At 32.5% G+C, this 18,278-nt stretch overlaps 1 protein-coding gene across 2 annotated transcripts; it reads right to left on the reverse strand.

Moving 5' to 3' along the window:
* Positions 1-2,449: 2,449 nt before the first annotated feature.
* Positions 2,450-13,788, reverse strand: LOC134685052 (BTB and MATH domain-containing protein 38-like). Of its 2 annotated transcripts, none has more exons than XM_063544434.1 (3): positions 13,667-13,788; positions 5,217-5,515; positions 2,450-3,351 (listed from the first exon to the last, which is right to left on the reverse strand). In XM_063544434.1, the coding sequence occupies exons 2-3, from the start codon at positions 5,500-5,502 to the stop codon at positions 2,918-2,920; spliced, it is 720 nt and encodes a 239-aa protein (XP_063400504.1). In that variant the 5' UTR covers positions 5,503-5,515; positions 13,667-13,788; the 3' UTR covers positions 2,450-2,917. The 2 variants fall into 2 exon arrangements, with proteins under 2 accessions (XP_063400504.1, XP_063400503.1); XM_063544433.1 differs by lacking the exon at positions 13,667-13,788 and adding an exon at positions 12,587-12,725.
* Between the last annotated feature and the right edge of the window lie 4,490 nt (positions 13,789-18,278).

The raw sequence follows: 18,278 nt of genomic DNA on the forward strand, positions 1-18,278 counted from the left end.
AAAAGATTGAATGACATACAAGGTCAATCTCATAGGCGTCAGTCGCGTCACATATGCAAATGACTTTGCTAGACCTAACACCTGTCATTTTATTCCAAACTTCAACATCATGGACTTGTGTGAAGGTGGGAGTCATTTACATTTACTATGGACAGGTCAGTCAGACCTCACCATTGATCCCTGTAGTAATAAACCTTTGTCTGATTTGTGTCTCATAACTTTTGTACTGTAGAACACAAACTCAGTTTTCTTTTCAGGGAAGCAAGTCCATTCATACTTTTACAAGCTCGTACTAAAGTCAACTTGAACTACTTACAGTCAACTAATACAAACAATTACTATCAACTATATATAGCTAGAAGAACTGCAATCATTGCAAATTTGTACAACTGCTAACTCAAGACTCATGACATGAACAAAATATACCTGATATATACGTTGCTATTGAAAACCTTGATAAAATATGAATTATTTGCTTAATGATTTAATTTAATTCATTAAATGAACATAAATGTACAATTATATATGAACGTTTAATGTTTGTTTATTTAAATCTTTAAAAAAATTGAAGCAACATTAATATTGCCACAGTTTTCATAATTATGTTTGCCTCGGTTTTTGATTTACTGCCTACAGTCCTTACAGCGCTTTGATTAGTAATTTATGTTGGCTTAAATAGCTACCTGTGCTGTCAACTGTTCTGTCCCTCTATGATAAACCTTGCTAAGATTTATCCATTAAAATATCTTTTGATTGGTTATATCCTCATTTGAACTTTTACAGTTTATATGCATTCATCGGTATAAGGACATCATTCGTAAATATAGCTCAACATGCAGACTTCTTATACGTGCAGGTATTTGAACTATTACACATCCAATGTCAATGGAAATACTCTTTATAAAGAACAAAAATGTCAGTATTCACCTCAGGAACTAAACCTTTAAATCAGTTTAATTGAAGTCTGGAGCTGGCATGTCAGTAAAACTGCTAATAGTCTGTTGTTATTTATGTATTATTGTCATTTTGTTTATTTTCTTTGGTTACATCGTCTGAACTTAATTTTAATGTGCGTTTTGTTATGCTTTTGCTTTTCTAGGGTGCATTTAACAACCGGTTATGGGGTTGCTCACAGCCCATGAATTGGTAATTTTTTAGGAAGTTTTGCTGTTTTTGGTTATTATCTTTAATATTATAGATAGAGATCAATTGTAAAAAGCAATTATGTTCAGAAAAGTCAGATCTACAAATAAGTCAACATGACCAAAATGGTCAGTTGATCCCTTAAGGAGTTATTGCCCTTTACAGTCAATTTTGAACATTTTTCATAAATTTTGTAAATTTTATTAAAATATTTTCCTCTGTAACTAATGGGCCAAGTTCATTATAGATAGAGATAATTGTAAGTAGCAAGACTGTTCAGTAAAGTAAGATCTACAAACACATCACCAAAACACAATTTTATCATAAATCCATCTGTCTCTTTTGTTCAATATTAGTATGCAAATAGACCAAGGTGAGCGACACAGGCTCTTAAGAGCCTCTACCTCTAGTTCGTTATTGCTACCATCTTCGTTTTCATTCAGATTCCTCCTCAAATAAAATATTAATACGTTTTTGAGGAAAACAAATTCCATCCATTTACTTAAGGTTGAAGGTACCATCCACATACTGCCACGACCATGGGCATTGACAAGACCAGCTAATTGGGATATAGCAATATTAGACTTCATAAACCAACATAAAAATTCAAAACAAAATTGTCCGCTGTTGTTTTTCTATGGTCGGGTTGATGTCTCTTTGATACATTTTCCATTTCCATATTCAATTTTATTTAATTTGTATTTTACGCCAGAGTGTTTACTTTTTGTTTGCAAAAATACTCATACGTGTATCTCCGATCAAGTTAAAGGCCAAATATATAGTAACCAGTTGAAGAGCAATAATGATCTTAAATTCTTAAAGGTTTTTCAAAATATATATAAAAAAAGGTAACTCTATTCCTCGTTCCTGTTCAACATCTTTTTAGAAAGGGGCAATACACTAGTTTCAGCATTTAGATGCCGCCAAAAATACTGAAATTAGTGTATTAGCTCCTTCTAAAAATGTTAAATTATATCTTTATTTGGAATTTTTTTTTCGCATTTTCAGAGGATTATTGTCCGGTAAAGTCAGTTAGACATTTAACCTGTGAGAACTGGGCAGTTATAAATAAACGGATCATAAAACATTGCACTTTTCGAAATACTACGGATGTTCTCCCCCGAAAAAAGATGACCTTAGTTGTATTTCACAAAATCTTTCGAAATGTTGGGTCCTCGTCGTGTTTTATTTCATTTTACTTCGAACAGCACTGATGAGTCTTTTGTAGACGAGTCTGGGGTACAACATTTTAAGGCTGGTAAAATTATCATGAATGTGCCATATCAATCATGAGGTAATTGTCTAATTAATGTCCAAACTTTTTAATCGGTAAAAGAGGATTAGAGAAGTAATTAAAAATCATTCCATGATAAATATTGTCAAAAATAGACACCAGATGTATAAATGTCTTTTTACATTTACAATGTATAAATAAATGAGAAGGCCTAAAATAACTAAGCCCAGTAAATAATCACTATGTTTTCAATGTGTTATGTTAGCAGTTTCATACTACATGCTGATAGAATCCTATTCATATTATACAAATCATATTCATAAACAAACTTATGTTTTCCTACGTTCTTTAAACCATGAATGCAATTGAATAGAATTGAAATGTTATTTTTCCTAAAAAATATTTATTAATTTTCAATTGCATGTAATAAAAAAATGGCTCAATAACTGTAAAACATTATCTTCAATGACATAAAAAAATTGAAATTATTTAATTAAAAGTCAATAACAATCAATTTCTTTTAGTAGCAAATCCCGGCTTTCATGAAGAATTTATATATTTTGAACTACTGATTACAGTTATTGCCTCTCTAACCTTTTGTTTTGCATGACAATCCTGGTTTGTACATTGAAATCTACGAGGTACACATCTTTGTAAACCATCCATGCAATTGGAAATATCTGATTCCATGGCTTTACATCTCATTGTGAAAATGTTTGCTTTTGTATCACTTGATATTCTATGAAATATCCGGTTTCTTTCAAACGATGTTGGAGAGAATTCGCTCGCTTTTTGAATGCTAGCTGTTAAATATTTTGATAGAGTGTAGAGTTCAGCTTCCAAAATGTGATCGATTAACTTGTCTACAGATTTGTATTCATTTTGACCTGTACATGTTGCCAATACCTTGTCGATCTTTGATATATCTGTCTGGTACTCGTGTGATAATGGCAAAATACGCCGAGCTGTTGATTCTGCAAATAAAGTCATATACATTATTTGTTGTGTGCTTAAAGTCATTCACAACAAGGTCCCGACTATAGGAATATTTAAATAATCATAACTAGTTATTGGAATACCAACAACTTGAATCTGATCTGGGAGCCAATCATTATATTATTGTGAATTGATAAAGAACATGATGGTATGTTTACGAAAAATCAATAATTTGTCTTAGAATTCCGGGAATTTGAACTTTTGATGACGAAATATATTTATTTGTGATTATTACAAAATGTTTATATATGATTATTACAAAATGTCAAAATGTCAAAAACGTCCTTTGCATTAGAACAGACGATATATGACGTCATAATGATGCACTGTTAACTGTAGAAAATCCTTATTTTGAAGAACATTTTGAAAAAGGTCGAGGTAATATGTTTAGAGTCATCATTTGCCTGAAATTGTAAAAAGTTTTTAAGATTATCAAACCTTTCAAAGTAATGTTTAACTTTTTGATAAATGAACAGGATAATATAAAATGTACACTTAAGTGAAGATATATGTTAATATAACGTCATAAACATGTCTTAATATTTATATTTGACACAAAATGGCCATATTACTTAAGATTAATTTTTAAAATACATATCAGCAAAGAGTCTTAGACTTTACTAAAAAAATATCTTAATCAAATCATTGTGAAAAAGTTATGTAGCATAATCTTCCTTAATATCAGTAGCACGATCTACAAATGTGGATATTTTGGCAAGTTTAGCTGTTTTTCACTTAATGTAATTAGCTTTGGTCATCAATGACCTTCGTCTCCAAAATGGTAGACATATTTCAAACATATGAAAACTGATGTAAGACTGACAATATAAACATCTTCGGGATTTATAATACTTTCTTATTTTCGATTTCAAAGCCAAAGAACTTGTTTTTGATAGTTTTCACTCAAAACAAATTGGACCACTATTATTGTTCTTAATAACGGGTTCTTATTCGTGTACATATTTATATAACAAAATCATTTTGGTATAGAGGTGTAGACGATGATTATATGAAAGCATTAGACCTTACAGATAATTTTGTAATATTATCTTTTATTGTAATTATTTTCCCAAATTCATAAGCAAATCATAACATAACTTGCATACAAACTGTGAAAATGTATGGGTCTGTATTCAGTCAATATTAAGGACCTGCTTTTGTATTTTGACTTTTAACTAGCTTCCAGTTTCTATGAATACTCTTATATTGGTACATTGTGCCTTTTGTAGTTATTAAATCGGGTTTTTTGGCTGTTCGTGAAAATTTAATGAGTAAAACTATCCAACTGATTTCTATCTGTTTTCTGCTATTACGTCAGACTAGAGTATCAGGTAAGTCACAACTATGTTTAATAAATCGCGCTACATTCTTCATGTGCCCAGCCCAAGTCAAGAGCATGTGATTCAATGATTGTAATCAGCCTGCAGTGTTGGATCTAGAACCCACTGACAGATCTAAAGGGGGCACTCCAGGTATGTTTCAGTGAATACATACACTATCCAACCAATGTTTTCCCCACAAAAGGGAAGAGAGCCCCCCTGGATCAGCCTATGGTTTGCTGTCTGTCGTTTTTGATTTTCGTTTACTATATTTTCGTAAAACAAGTTGAGTCTTCCTTGTTTGAAAAGTTTCACATTTTTCACCTGGTCGAAAGGGATAAGTGAGTTTTTTATAATTTACCTTACAGTCTCTGCATTTTAAAATCTCTTAGCATATGATCTTGTATAGATTCTTATCACATTTAATTTTGTATATCAAATTTAAAAATAAATATTTATTAACGACAGACACTCCGTTTTTTTTAATTACTCTACTTTTTAATGGAATTAATTTTTAATATTACCAGACAAAATCAATCCATCGAAACCAGGTAATGTGTGTTGTAGAAAGAGTGCAAATGTTGTTGGGTCTTTATCATGAAGTTCAATCTCACGAGCGTTCTTCTCCTTAAAGTTTCCGGTAAGCATGGTTCTGAAAACTGGCGACTCTGCCATTAGCTGGTCTCTGTTTACATACAGATTTTCATTACCAATTTTGATTGTCAAATCCTGGATATGGAACGCGGATAACGATATCTTCGAGGAGCTTTCTTCTCCATCTTCAGATTTAATTCTTTTGGATGTCTCCATAATGGTTGGATAACTAGAACAAGAATAATACATATGCCAATAAAACAAACCAAGAAGAAATGAACGTGGAGATAAATCTCACTTGTGGAACACCCGTTGAAGGTTTATTGGAGTGGGGGTAAAATTACCATTTTTATTTAAATATCTAACTGCATAAAATTATAAACCATTATGGAGGTGTATATTCAATTCAAGTGGATATAAATTAAATAGGATACCTGTGTTCCCATCATAAAAGAAACTGTTATATTTGCATCATTTAATTATTTTCCATTTGAAAGTCTAAGGTCTTTTTCTAATTTATTTTTCCACAACTGCATTAAGAGATAATGGATATAAAATACACAACCTTTTTTTTTTTATCATATTTATTAATTACGAATGGTAGGCTAGATAATGAACTTTTATTCAAGGCAACCGTAGTTAATCGATGTTATAGTCGTATACTAGTAGTTATAATATGGTTTTGATAACTGTAAATTCAGAAATTATTCCGTGCATTTATAATTGCGTTTTTGTCATTTTTTTTTATTCACATCAAACATTTCAAAATGCGAGTTTTAATTATTGTGACTATAATCCTGTCGCATTTTTCGCAATAATAAAAACATCGAAATAATTTCTGAATTTGCAGTTATAAATTTGTTTGTCAGACTTAATCCTCTAGAAGGAAATCATAATAGGAACAGCACACTCTGGAATCATTATAAATTTCCTGTTTTTTTTTTTGAAAACTAAGGATTTTCTTATCCCAGGCAAAGATTACCTTAACCGTATTTGGCACAACTTTTTGGAATTTTGGATCCTCAATGCTCTTCAGCTTTGTACTTATTTGGCTTTATAAATATTTTGATATGAGTGTCACTCATGAGTCTTATGTAGACGAAACGCGCGTCTGGCGTACTAAATTATAATCCTGGTACCTTTGATAATTATATCAATCTGGAAGATTACGCTCGACATGCAGACGCTGATGGATTATTGCATTCATACAAATGAAAAGTTCACACGTTAGAAGCTTCAATCATATTTTTTTTGTCGAGATATGGTGACAAACAGTCCTAATACCGCAGTCCCAATGGGGCCACGATCGTACTACGATCTGTGAAAAAAGTTGCAAATCTTGATGATCGTATTGACGTTACGCACGATATTGTGTCCCAATTGGTAATCGAGTATACTTTGTTCGTTTTGATTGTAATCATTTTTGATCGATTTGGATACTTCAAAGTCTTGAATATGTATGAAATATTTGCTACTGGTAGATACGCAAGCAAATCAACTTTTCGGACTTCTGATTCGGCACGTGTTGTATTTTTCTTTATATTTATTGTAACTTTTATTTTTTTGCTCTTTTCTTTTTAGTTTCTTTATCTCTTTACAATATTTAATTCTCTCTGTCTCGGATATGAAATTCTTTTGTTCTGTTATTAATATTTTACCTATTTTTTCTCATTTTAGATAATTATTCATTTTCTATTTGATTATAACTACTTTTATATATTGCAGTTCTTATCGTGGTTTCTATGATTCTATCTATTTTCGAAATTTGTAATTTGGTTATTTTGTTTCGTCCTCTGATCTTGAAAAATAAAATCGAACCGTACTTGTTATTTAAAAACAATGAAATATCGTTCATATATCATATGATAATACGAAATGCTTTCAATTTCGATGGCCTAGAAGGAAGATTGGCCTTATGAGTTCATTTAAAGTGATAAAAAGCATGGTAATTTTAAGGTACGCTCGTGGCGAGATTTGTTCGACTCCGATCCTAATCGACAGTTATTGCAACTATTTTAACTTAAGGTCGCCTGATGTCCGGCTTCTCCTACCTTTGATGACAGGTCAATAAAATACAACAAATGTCGCTTATACATGATGTGGTGTTTAACACCAAAACAAAGAACAAACTTTTAGAAATAATTTGAAAACACATATATGTATAGCGTCCCGAATCGAAAACGTTCAAAACGTAAGAAAATTGCTCAGTGGACAAACTTGCAAGACATTTGATTTGTTAAAAAACAAAGTCATTTCGACTTAACAGCTTATCAAAAAGTATGTTATCGTATTGTGGGGTGAAAGCACAATTACGAAAAAGCACTGTTTTATATGCTACAAATTGAATATTTAATACAATGACGTTGAAACTGACAGTGTTTTTGTAAAAAGCGGCGTAATTCGACATCGGACAATCTTGCAAGACATTTTCCCGAGGCCAATGCGTTTTTATTTGTGGTGCGAGTGCTGTAAAATTCCGGATTCGAAATGGTCTATCTAAGCACATTTGTAGGAATAATTTATAAAAACAAAATTTTATATCATCTGATATTTTAAAAAGCGATAAATTTTGATAACTTACCATTTTCAGAAACCTGACCATGGCGAGGATTATTCATTTTTGAAAAAATAAATTTTTACCGTTCAATCAACACAAAAAACAGCAATGGCGTCATAAATTATATTAGACGTTTATCATTCATGCGAATTTTCGCGGATTTTAAACATTTTATTAGACCACAAAAATTCCCGCAAAAGTTATTTTGCGAATAATTTGTTACGTCTGACACGCATATTTTTGACGTTTTGGTAATATTTGTATCATTATTTGAAACTATTATGAAAAGTTTAAGAACATTTTTAATATTTTTGGAAACAGTAATACCTGCCTAATCTATGGATATAAATTTCATAAAGCTGAACTTGTTAGTTTTCATAGAAGAGCTATTCATCAAATTGCTCCGTCGCATTTCACGGCATTGACGCAATAACGTGCTTAACGTCAGTATGATCGTGTAGATCGCAGTAAGGTCGTAATAAGGTCTTCAATATCGTGATGAGCGTGGCTAACTTTGAACATGTTCAAAACAATCGTGGTGCGGTTGTGGCAAAATCAGGTCGTAATAGAAGCGTAGTGTGAGCGTACCAAGATCGTAGTCAGATCGCAAAGTTCGCTGTACCATCGTAGCGAAAGCATGATTCTATTCAGAGAGACAGCGCTACGATCTCATAGCGACGTTATAACGACCTCACTACGACCATCACGTTCTCACCGCGACCCAACTCCGCTTCCACTATGACTATACCACACTGTTGAAGACCATAGTACGATTCTAGCACGCCTTTGTCGACCTCAACACGTTCTTTTTGTCTTCTTTCGACCTGACTACGCTCATACTACGACCATCATACTCATTGTCATTTTCACATGAAATATAAACAAAAAGCAACCTGGATTTTTTTTGTTTGTATGTAATTATCCATTTTGCTCTAACGGCTCAACCATGCTTCTCTTTTTTATATAGATTAGACCGTTGGTTTTCCCGTTTAAATGGTTTTACACTTGTTATTTTTAGGCCCTTTATAGGTTGCTGTTCGGTGTAACAGAAGACTCCGTGTTGAAAGCCGTACTTTGGAATATAATGGTTTATTCTTAAAAATTGTAAGTTTAATTTAAATATATTTTATTGTTCAAAATGACAAATGGTAGACACAAGTTTTAAAACTTAGTAACCTCTTCTCCAAATTGTTACTTGGATGGAGAGTTGTCTCATTGGCGCTCATACCACATCATCCTATATCTATTGACTAATCTGTGTCAGCTCTGCTATCGTTCATGAAAATATCGTCATTTGAGCTTTATGGACCAGCAATAGGTTGTAATTTAGGTTGGATTGTTCTGTTCGACATCTCTGCTTGATCAGTATACTTTACTTTGCTCCCTCTTCCTCTACATCAACCCTTCCCACCACGCCCACGTGTTCCAGTAGATTTTGGTGGCATGACTGTATTGTTTCCGCGACATCTACGAATTAATCAGAAGCAAAAGGAATTTATCTGAATTGATATAGAACACGATGTTGACGTTATTGCTGAGAACGTAGTAAGATCGCGGTAGGAAAGTAGTATAATCGTGGTAAGAACGTGCTCTAATCGTAGTAGAAGCGTGGTAAGATCGTGTTGCAATCGCATAACTTGTAGTATGGTCGTAGTGAGAACGAGAAGAGCGTAGAAAGATCTTGATAAGCGTAGTGAGGTCGCAGAATAAGCGCGATGAGAACGTGGTATAATCTCTAAAACCGATATTATCAAAATGCTTGATTTCTTGATTGACAACATATTTGTTACGTTCGGAGGACGTGTTTTTCAACAGACTGTCGGCATCCCAATGGGAACAAACTGTGCCCCTCTACTTGCTGACTTGTTTCTTTATTATTATGAGGCTTACTTCATGCAGGAACTTCTTAGGAAGAAAGATAAGAAGTTAGCAATATCCTTTAACTCTACTTTCCGCTATATAGATGACGCTCTTTCACTAAACAATTCAAAATTTGGTGACTATGTGGATCGCATCTATCCCATCGAATTGGAGATAAAGGATACTACAGATACAGTTAAGTCGGCTTCATATCTTGACTTACATCTAGAAATTGACAATGAGGGTCGGTTGAAGACAAAACTTTACGACAAAAGAGATGATTTCAGCTTTCCAATTGTGAACTTTCCATTTCTAAGTAGCAACATTCCAGCAGCACCTGCATACGGGGTATATATCTCCCAATTGATACGATATTCCCGTGCTTGCATTTCCTATCATGATTTTCTTGATAGAGGGTTACTGCTCACAAGGAAGCTATTAAACCAAGAGTTCCAAATGGTGAAGTTGAAATCATCCCTTCGTAAATTTTACGGACGCCATCACGAGTTGGTTGACCGTTATGGAATAACCGTTTCACAAATGATATCGGATATGTTCCTTACGTCGTAATTACAATCCCCTTCCCTTTCATGAATTTGACCTACCGAATTAGACTATTTACCGGATTTGTAATCACATAAGCAACACGACGGGTGCCGCATGTGGAGCAGGATCTGCTTACCCTTCCGGAGCACCTGAGATCACCCCTAGTTTTTGGTGGGGTTCGTGTTGTTTATTCTTTAGTTTTCTATGTTGTGTCATGTGTCCTATTGTTTTTCTGTTTGTCTTTTTTCATTTTTAGCCATAGCGTTGTCAGTTTGTTTTAGATCTACGAGTTTGACTGTCCCTTAGGTATCTTTCGTCCCTCTTTTAAGTATAAAAACTATGCATTTTTATTGCAAAACATTGCTGACTTAATTGAAAAACGTTCTGTTTACATGAGCTCTATAATTTCTACTTTTGAACAATCTCTAAACAGACGATGACCAATGGGGCGCATGATAAAGAATCCAAACCACGGGAGCGAACGGCAACTACAAATATTGTTGATAGTCTCTCATTTGTTTCAGACTTACTATTTCAAAAGACGGAGTTGAACACGTGTAATTAAGTAGGTCAGTATCTCCTCGTCATCATGGTCATGTTACGCTGATCAATAATATGCAGTTATTATTAATCACACAATACTGAGTGAATTTGTGAGTGTGTTTTGCATATCCGTCTGACATTTTAAAAGAAAATATATTATTTTTAAAACAGACCTTGACAAACTGAAACACACCAAAATAAAGTAAATGCAACACAAAAACCTATCAAACATAGAATATGCATGAACGTATATATATGGGTTGGAATGTGCGCAAACAACGTCGTCACCTGCTTGGTGTGGTTGCACTACCTAAATTGCAATAATACAGCTATGAAAGGCTAAATTCAAGAGAGGGACGAAAGATACCAAAGGGACAGTCAAACTCATAAATCTAAAACAAACTGACAACGCCATGGCTAAAAATGAAAAAGACAAACAATAGTACACATGACACAACATAGAAAACCAAAGAATAAACAACACGAACCCCACCAAAAACTAGGGGTGAACTCAGGTGCTCAGGAAGGGTAAGCAGATCCTGATCCACATGTGGCACACGTCGTGTTGCTTATGTGATTACAAATCCGGTAAATAGTCTAATTCGGTAGGTCACATTCATGAAAGGGAAATGCAAGGCGTACATTTAAGTAATAATAATAATAAAAATAATAATGTCTTTATTTAGAGAGAGTAACTCATTTGGATTACACCAATTTTCAATAAGGCTCTCTTAATACAATAATAATTACATTAAAAATAAACAATAATTATGCATCAATAATAATGATAAATAAAGATTACATACAATTTAAAATACAATAAACAACTATGATATGGCATTACAGTACAAATATGATGGTAATGTTAAAAGTACATAGATTTGTATTTATGTTTAAATTCGGATACTGTATTGATGTTTTTATTTAATAAAAAATAAGTAGGCGATCGTTCATGAATGTAAGTTATTAATCTGGATTAAAGCTCATTATCATTTCATTTCCGTTACTGTTTAATCATAAAATAAAAAGAAAATCCAGTGATATAAAAGAGGAACGAAAGATACCAAAGGGACAGTCAAACTCATAAATGTAAAACAAACTGACAACGCCATGGCATAAAATGAAATAGACAAACAAACAAACAATAGTACACATGACACAACATAGAAAACTAAAGAATAAACAACACGAACCCCACCAAAAACTAGGGATGATCTCATGTGCTCCGGAGGCGAATCAGATCCTGCTCCACATGTGACATCCGCCGTGTTGCTTATTTGATAACAAATCCAGTAAATAGTTTAATTCAGTAGGTAACATTCATGAAAGGGAAGAAGATTGTAGTTACGACATAAGGAACATTTCCGATATCATTTGTGAAACTGTTATTCCATAACAGTCAACCAACTCGTAATGGCGTCCATAAAATATACGAAGGGATGATTTCAACTTCACCATTTGATTTGGAACTCTTGGTTTAATAGCTTCCTTGTTTGCAGCAACGCTCGATCAAAATGCCATAACGGTAAAAAAACTCATAATGAAGTCCGTAAAATATACGAAGGGATGATTTCAACTTCACCATTTGGAACCGTTGGTTTAATAGCTTCCTTGTGAGCAGTAACCCTCTATCAAGAAAATCATTATAGGAAATGAATGCACGGGAATATCGTATGATTTAACATGTTTGAAAGTCACTTAGCGATAATAAAATAAAATAGTAGTTGAAGAATTATGGTAATGAAATTATCCACCAAGAGTTAAGTTAATGTATATTTTAAATTTGCTACTTACTTGTCACTTGGCGACTATCACAACAAGGAAGTTAATCTGTTTAACTGACGAGGCAAATGAACATTTAATTTTTGCAAATTCATTCTTCTTTCAACTGACATTATTATAAAATAAAATATCCATTTAAATATTCAGGCACCAGTTATGCTATCAATGCCTTTAAAAAAAATTCGTCGTCACGTAAAATTGGCACCATGATTTTTGTCAAAATTTTCTTTAATATAACCACAGGGGCTTGTTACAATTGCCGGGTTTACTATCCATACGAACCCCTAAAAAAACACAAGGGAGGAAGCTAATTTGCGACAATGCTTCAAATTATTGTTGTAAATTTTTTCTTAGACTTTCACTTACTTTGTGACCTGGATAAATATGTTCCCACTTGAATTATCTCTCCAATGACATATATTTGTTACCTTAAGTAACCTATATAACTATTGTAATCCTTAAAACAAACTCGACATTTCTAAAATAGAACGAATCGCAGCCCTAAATTTGAAAATGAAAGTACTAAAGCGACATCTACCGGAAAATATATTTTCGGCTGTCTCGGGAGTTTACATATATATGAGGATGAAAGATAGTATATTCCGAAAAATTCCCGCCAATTTTTACATTATTGAAATCAAAAATACCGTTGACTTCCGAAAAGCATAACATTTATGGTAAACACCGGAGAGTGCCGAAAATATATTTTCCGACAGGTGTCGTTTTAGTACTTTCATTTTCAAATTTAGGGCCTCGATTCGTTCTATTTCAGAAATGTCGAGTTTGTTTTAAGGATTACAATAGTTATATAGGTTACTTAAGGTAACAAATATATGTCATTGGAGAGATAATTCAAGTGGGAACATATTTATCCAGGTCACAAAGTAAGTGAAAGTCTAAGAAAAAATTTACAACAATAATTTGAAGCATTGTCGCAAATTAGCTTCCTCCCTTGTGTTTTTTTAGGGGTTCGTATGGATAGTAAACCCGGCAATTGTAACAAGCCCCTGTGATATAACCCGCGTGTACCCGAAATCATGTTTTTTAATAAGTGGAAGAAAAATCCAATCTGAATATATAGTACTGTCCTACCTTTTATTGTGTTTGCACAGTATAATCCCGACCTTCACATAATCCAAGATTATTTTGTATGGTGGAATCCGACATTGTTATTACCGGAAGTGTTGCCGTGGAGTTCCAAGTGCTCTCCATTTTGTTTGTGTTTCTCTGAGCTTTTCGTCATCTTTACGTAAATAGCGCGGGCAATTGTATCGTCAACGACAATGATTTTACCGGAGAGTAATGCATGCTATGTAGTAAAGGATCCTCATAGAAACCAAGATGGCGGTTTTACAATGTAAACAATCTTGAAAAATGTGAAGGTCAAACACAATAAAAGGCAGGACAGTAGTGGAAATTTGGATAGGATTTTACTTCTGCTAATTGAAAAACATGATCTCGAGAAAACACGGTCGATATTTAAGAAAGTTTGACAAAAATCATGGTGCCAATTTTTCGTGACGGCGACTATATTACTCTTAAAGAGTTTGAATACGAATTATTAACCTTTTTCAGGCAGAAATATATGAAAAGAAAAAAAACTACATTATCGAACTCAAATGAAGATTCCAAAACTGAAAGTCCGTTTGCTATTATCCTATGTTTTTTTTTTTTTTATTATGTAGCTCTTCAACTGTTTCGGTTTTTTAAATACATCATTGGGTTTCAAATAATCGGATTTAAGCGTTCCTGATGAAAGCAAATCCAGAATAGTGCTCTTATGCATTAAAGGAGTAGGCATATTTGGCCCCGATTATAAATTTCAATGTAACAAAATGAAAATGTGTTTAGTTGACTTAAAAAAAGTTAAATAAAACTATATTTGTTAAAGTCTTTTTTCTAAAGCATTTAAACATGTTAAAATAGGTCAAGATAAGAGATTTTGTAAAAGTTTGAAAAACATCAGCCGGGTTTTAACAAAATTCAGGACCAGCAAACATGTAGCACAGGCGTTGAAAAACTAAATGTAAAGTTAAATATGAAAAATGTCTCTATCAACACTATTTTAAAAGATCTTTGTTGTCGACTTATTGGCTTAATGGTGCTTGTCCATCAATTAATTGACATTTAACCATTTTCATTGACTTTTTCATTGCAATCATAATAAATAATATTTGTGAGGTCATCAATAAAACGCAGCAACGGAAATTTCAACAAAAAGGCATATTTCCTAACTAGTCACTGCATTATCAATGATTCATTGTGATATTGGTCAATAAATCCTAACTTGAATTTGTATCTTAAAAGGGGGCCATTTTAGGACCTTACCGAACCTATTCCTCTATGCGTGTTGTTTATATCAATATTAATGCAAGTGAAGAATTTGACACCCTTTTCAATAATCAAGATAAGACATTTTTATAATAGATATAAACTTAATACAGAATTTAGTACGATTAAAGAATTATGCAAGTATTCCTAAAAAATATTCTGCCTAACGAGTTTAATACATATTGCACAGGCAAGGAGGCTTTCAAATACTTTCTTTAAATGAAATTAAATTACTATGACGGCCGAGAGGATATGGTATGTATTGTCCATTATATTGTATTAACAACACTTTGAACGAATACTCTTTTTGAATACAAAAACAGCCAAAGAGAGTGTTTGTGTGCGTGTGTGTTTGTGTGTGGGGTCTTTATTTCTTTTTTCTGTATTTCTTTTGCCATTCTGATCTATTCAGTAAGAAATATGATTATTTTAATCTTTGAATGGTGTACATGTGTCTCTTTTGAATTTGTCACTGCACTACACAAGTGATCCCATTAATCATTTTTTTTTTTATTAATATCTGATTGAAACTCAAAAACGAAAAAATATAAATATAAAATAAAATTGTATTTGTCATAATTTTAATACATGGGATGACTAGCAGTAGATAAGATGAAATTTGTTATATAAGATTTTATTTAGTTTGCGAATCGGTAGTTTGCGATGGGGAGGTAATAGTACTGAAAATTCGAAGCTGAAGATTCATTTTAAAACATATACAGCAGCATTAGTTATCCGACATTAAGATATAAAAAAGAAGATGTGATTTGATTGACAATGAGACAACTATCCACAAAAGACACAGACATTAACAGCTATAGGTCTGCATCATAGGGCCTTCAACAATGAGCAAAGCCCATACCGCATAGTCAGCTATAATAGGCCCCGATAAGATAATGTAAAACAATTCTAACCAGAAAACTAATAGCATTATTTATGTAAAAAAATGAACGAAAAACAAATATGTAACACATAAACATACGACAAACAATGAATTACAGGCTCCTGATTTGGGACAGACACATACTTAAATAATGTGGCGGGATTAAACATGTTAGCGGGGTCCCAACCCTCCCCTAACCTGGGACTATGGTATAACAGTACAACAAAAGAACGAACTATAAAAATCAGTTGAAAAATGCTTAACCCATCAGATGGACAAAAATACAAGTGGACGTGGCCGGGTACATATGCATCCCGACACAAAAAGACACAATGAATAGATCTGAGAGTACTCGCAGTTATCTGACAGCTAGTTCAAAGCCACTAACAACTAATAAAAAAATCATGCATTTAAGACTAAACTATCAATCCGTACACATCCAAAACCTAATGGATTTAGTGTAAAGACGTCATCAACAGTCAGAGAAAAACATGGCCTTGTGTAATGCCAAGTTACAGGTATCGACATATTGTAGATCCATGAATATGCATAAGATAAGATAACTTTTATGAACCAATCATGGTGCCCAAAATTTGAGCTATACAATCAAATGAATGAATTACAAAATAAAGCACAGAAAAGGATTAGAATGATTAAAGTACATTTAGACAACAAAAAAAAACCAAAAAAAAAAACCACATGAATACACATTTACACTAATTAACCTGATATAAACCAAGTTATTGACAAAACATAGTTGTTATGGGTGCCACTGTGACCTGGAGAAATTACATAATTCTTTATAGTACTAGGTCTATGGGAGACAACTCCTGATCAATTTTATTTCCTATATATATCTATATATATTTTTCTTCTATTTTTTTTTCTTTCAAACAACAATATTGTCTTTAATTTTCTTTCGTTCTTCAAAAAGGGAGTTCAATAAATTAGATAAGTTTGAAGTTACAAACAAATCTTCAGATGAAAGAATCCAAACAAATTTCATTTCATCAGATAATTTTGAAAAAGTTTTGAATTTAGAATTTAAATTAGATAGATGTTGAGATCGAGTATATTTTAGAACAGGACATTTAAAAAAAGAAAATGTAGTTCGTCTTCAACTGCGTTCTTACATAGCTTACACTTTCTGTTTTCAGCTTTAATCCCAATATACCTCCCTCTTTCGATTTCAAGATTATGACAGCTAGTTCTAAATCTTGTGATTATTTGCCTGTCTTTTTTTGAATTCATTTTTAAATATGGTTCAAACATAAAAATATTTTTAAATTTTCTGTAAGTTCTTGATTTATTGCCAGATTGTAAATTAGTACACTTCCCAGAATTGCTTTCTAAACTAGCTAACCAGCTTTCTTTAAATTTAATAGTTAAAGATGTTTTTACCTTTTTTAGAATATGGTTTTGTTTAAAGTTTGACTGGTTAACAAATAGATATTCTAAGTCTAGAAATTTAAATATATGTTTAATGCTTCCTATCCAAGATTCCTGGTTATGTTTGTCCATAGAATGAGACAGATTTATGGCTTCCCTTAGAATAATATTTGAAGGTTCAATATCTTTCATAAGATGGATCCAATATTTTATCATATTCATTATTACATAATACAGTGTAGGGATTGAAACTAGTTCTCCTCTACATGCCATATTTGATGTTTTTATATTAACTCCAAGTGAAAATTTACAAAGCTTAGTATGAATTTTCTCTAGTACAAGATAATCAGTTTCTTTTGATATAAAGTTATCCAAATGTATTTGTTTCTTATGAGGTATATAACCCCAAATTTCAGATCCATACACCAAGATTGGTCGGATTGTATGGTTATAGATGTGTAATAAAGTACTAGGTTTTGGGCTTTCCACTGAAAAGGTCCTCCTTAATTTGAAATATGCTTTCATTCCTTTGTTATAAAGTTCTTTCTTTGCTTTTTGGAAACTCCCAGATGATGAAAAATTTATACCTAAGTATGTGTAGTTCTGTACACATTCTAAAGTCTGGTTTCCTAATGATATTTTAATATTTTTAAGTCGTCCTAATTTGTTAAATACAAGAACCTTGGTCTTTTTTGTGTTAACTGTCATTTTATAATCAACTGTAATTTTTTTTTAATTTGTTAACACAATTTGAAGTCCTTGCTCTGATGATGATAAACGAACTACATCATCAGCATACATTAACATATTTAAGGGATGTGTATTTAATGGGATTGCATCACATGTTTGGTCAAAATAGGTTGGCAAATCATTTAAATATATATTAAAGAGACAGGGACTGAGATTATCCCCTTGTCTTACTCCTATATTTGATTTAAAAAGGTTTGTCCTGTGTTGGTCTATTTTTACACAAGTTTCTGTGTTTTCATACATACATTTTATAATGTCATAAAATTTTGTTCCAACACCTATACTTTTAAGTTTATAAAAAAGGTGGAGATGTGAAACTGAATCAAATGCACGCTTAAAATCTACAAAGCA

This window comes from Mytilus trossulus, chromosome 9, assembly GCF_036588685.1.
Source record: "Mytilus trossulus isolate FHL-02 chromosome 9, PNRI_Mtr1.1.1.hap1, whole genome shotgun sequence".
NCBI lineage: Eukaryota > Metazoa > Mollusca > Bivalvia > Mytilida > Mytilidae > Mytilus > Mytilus trossulus.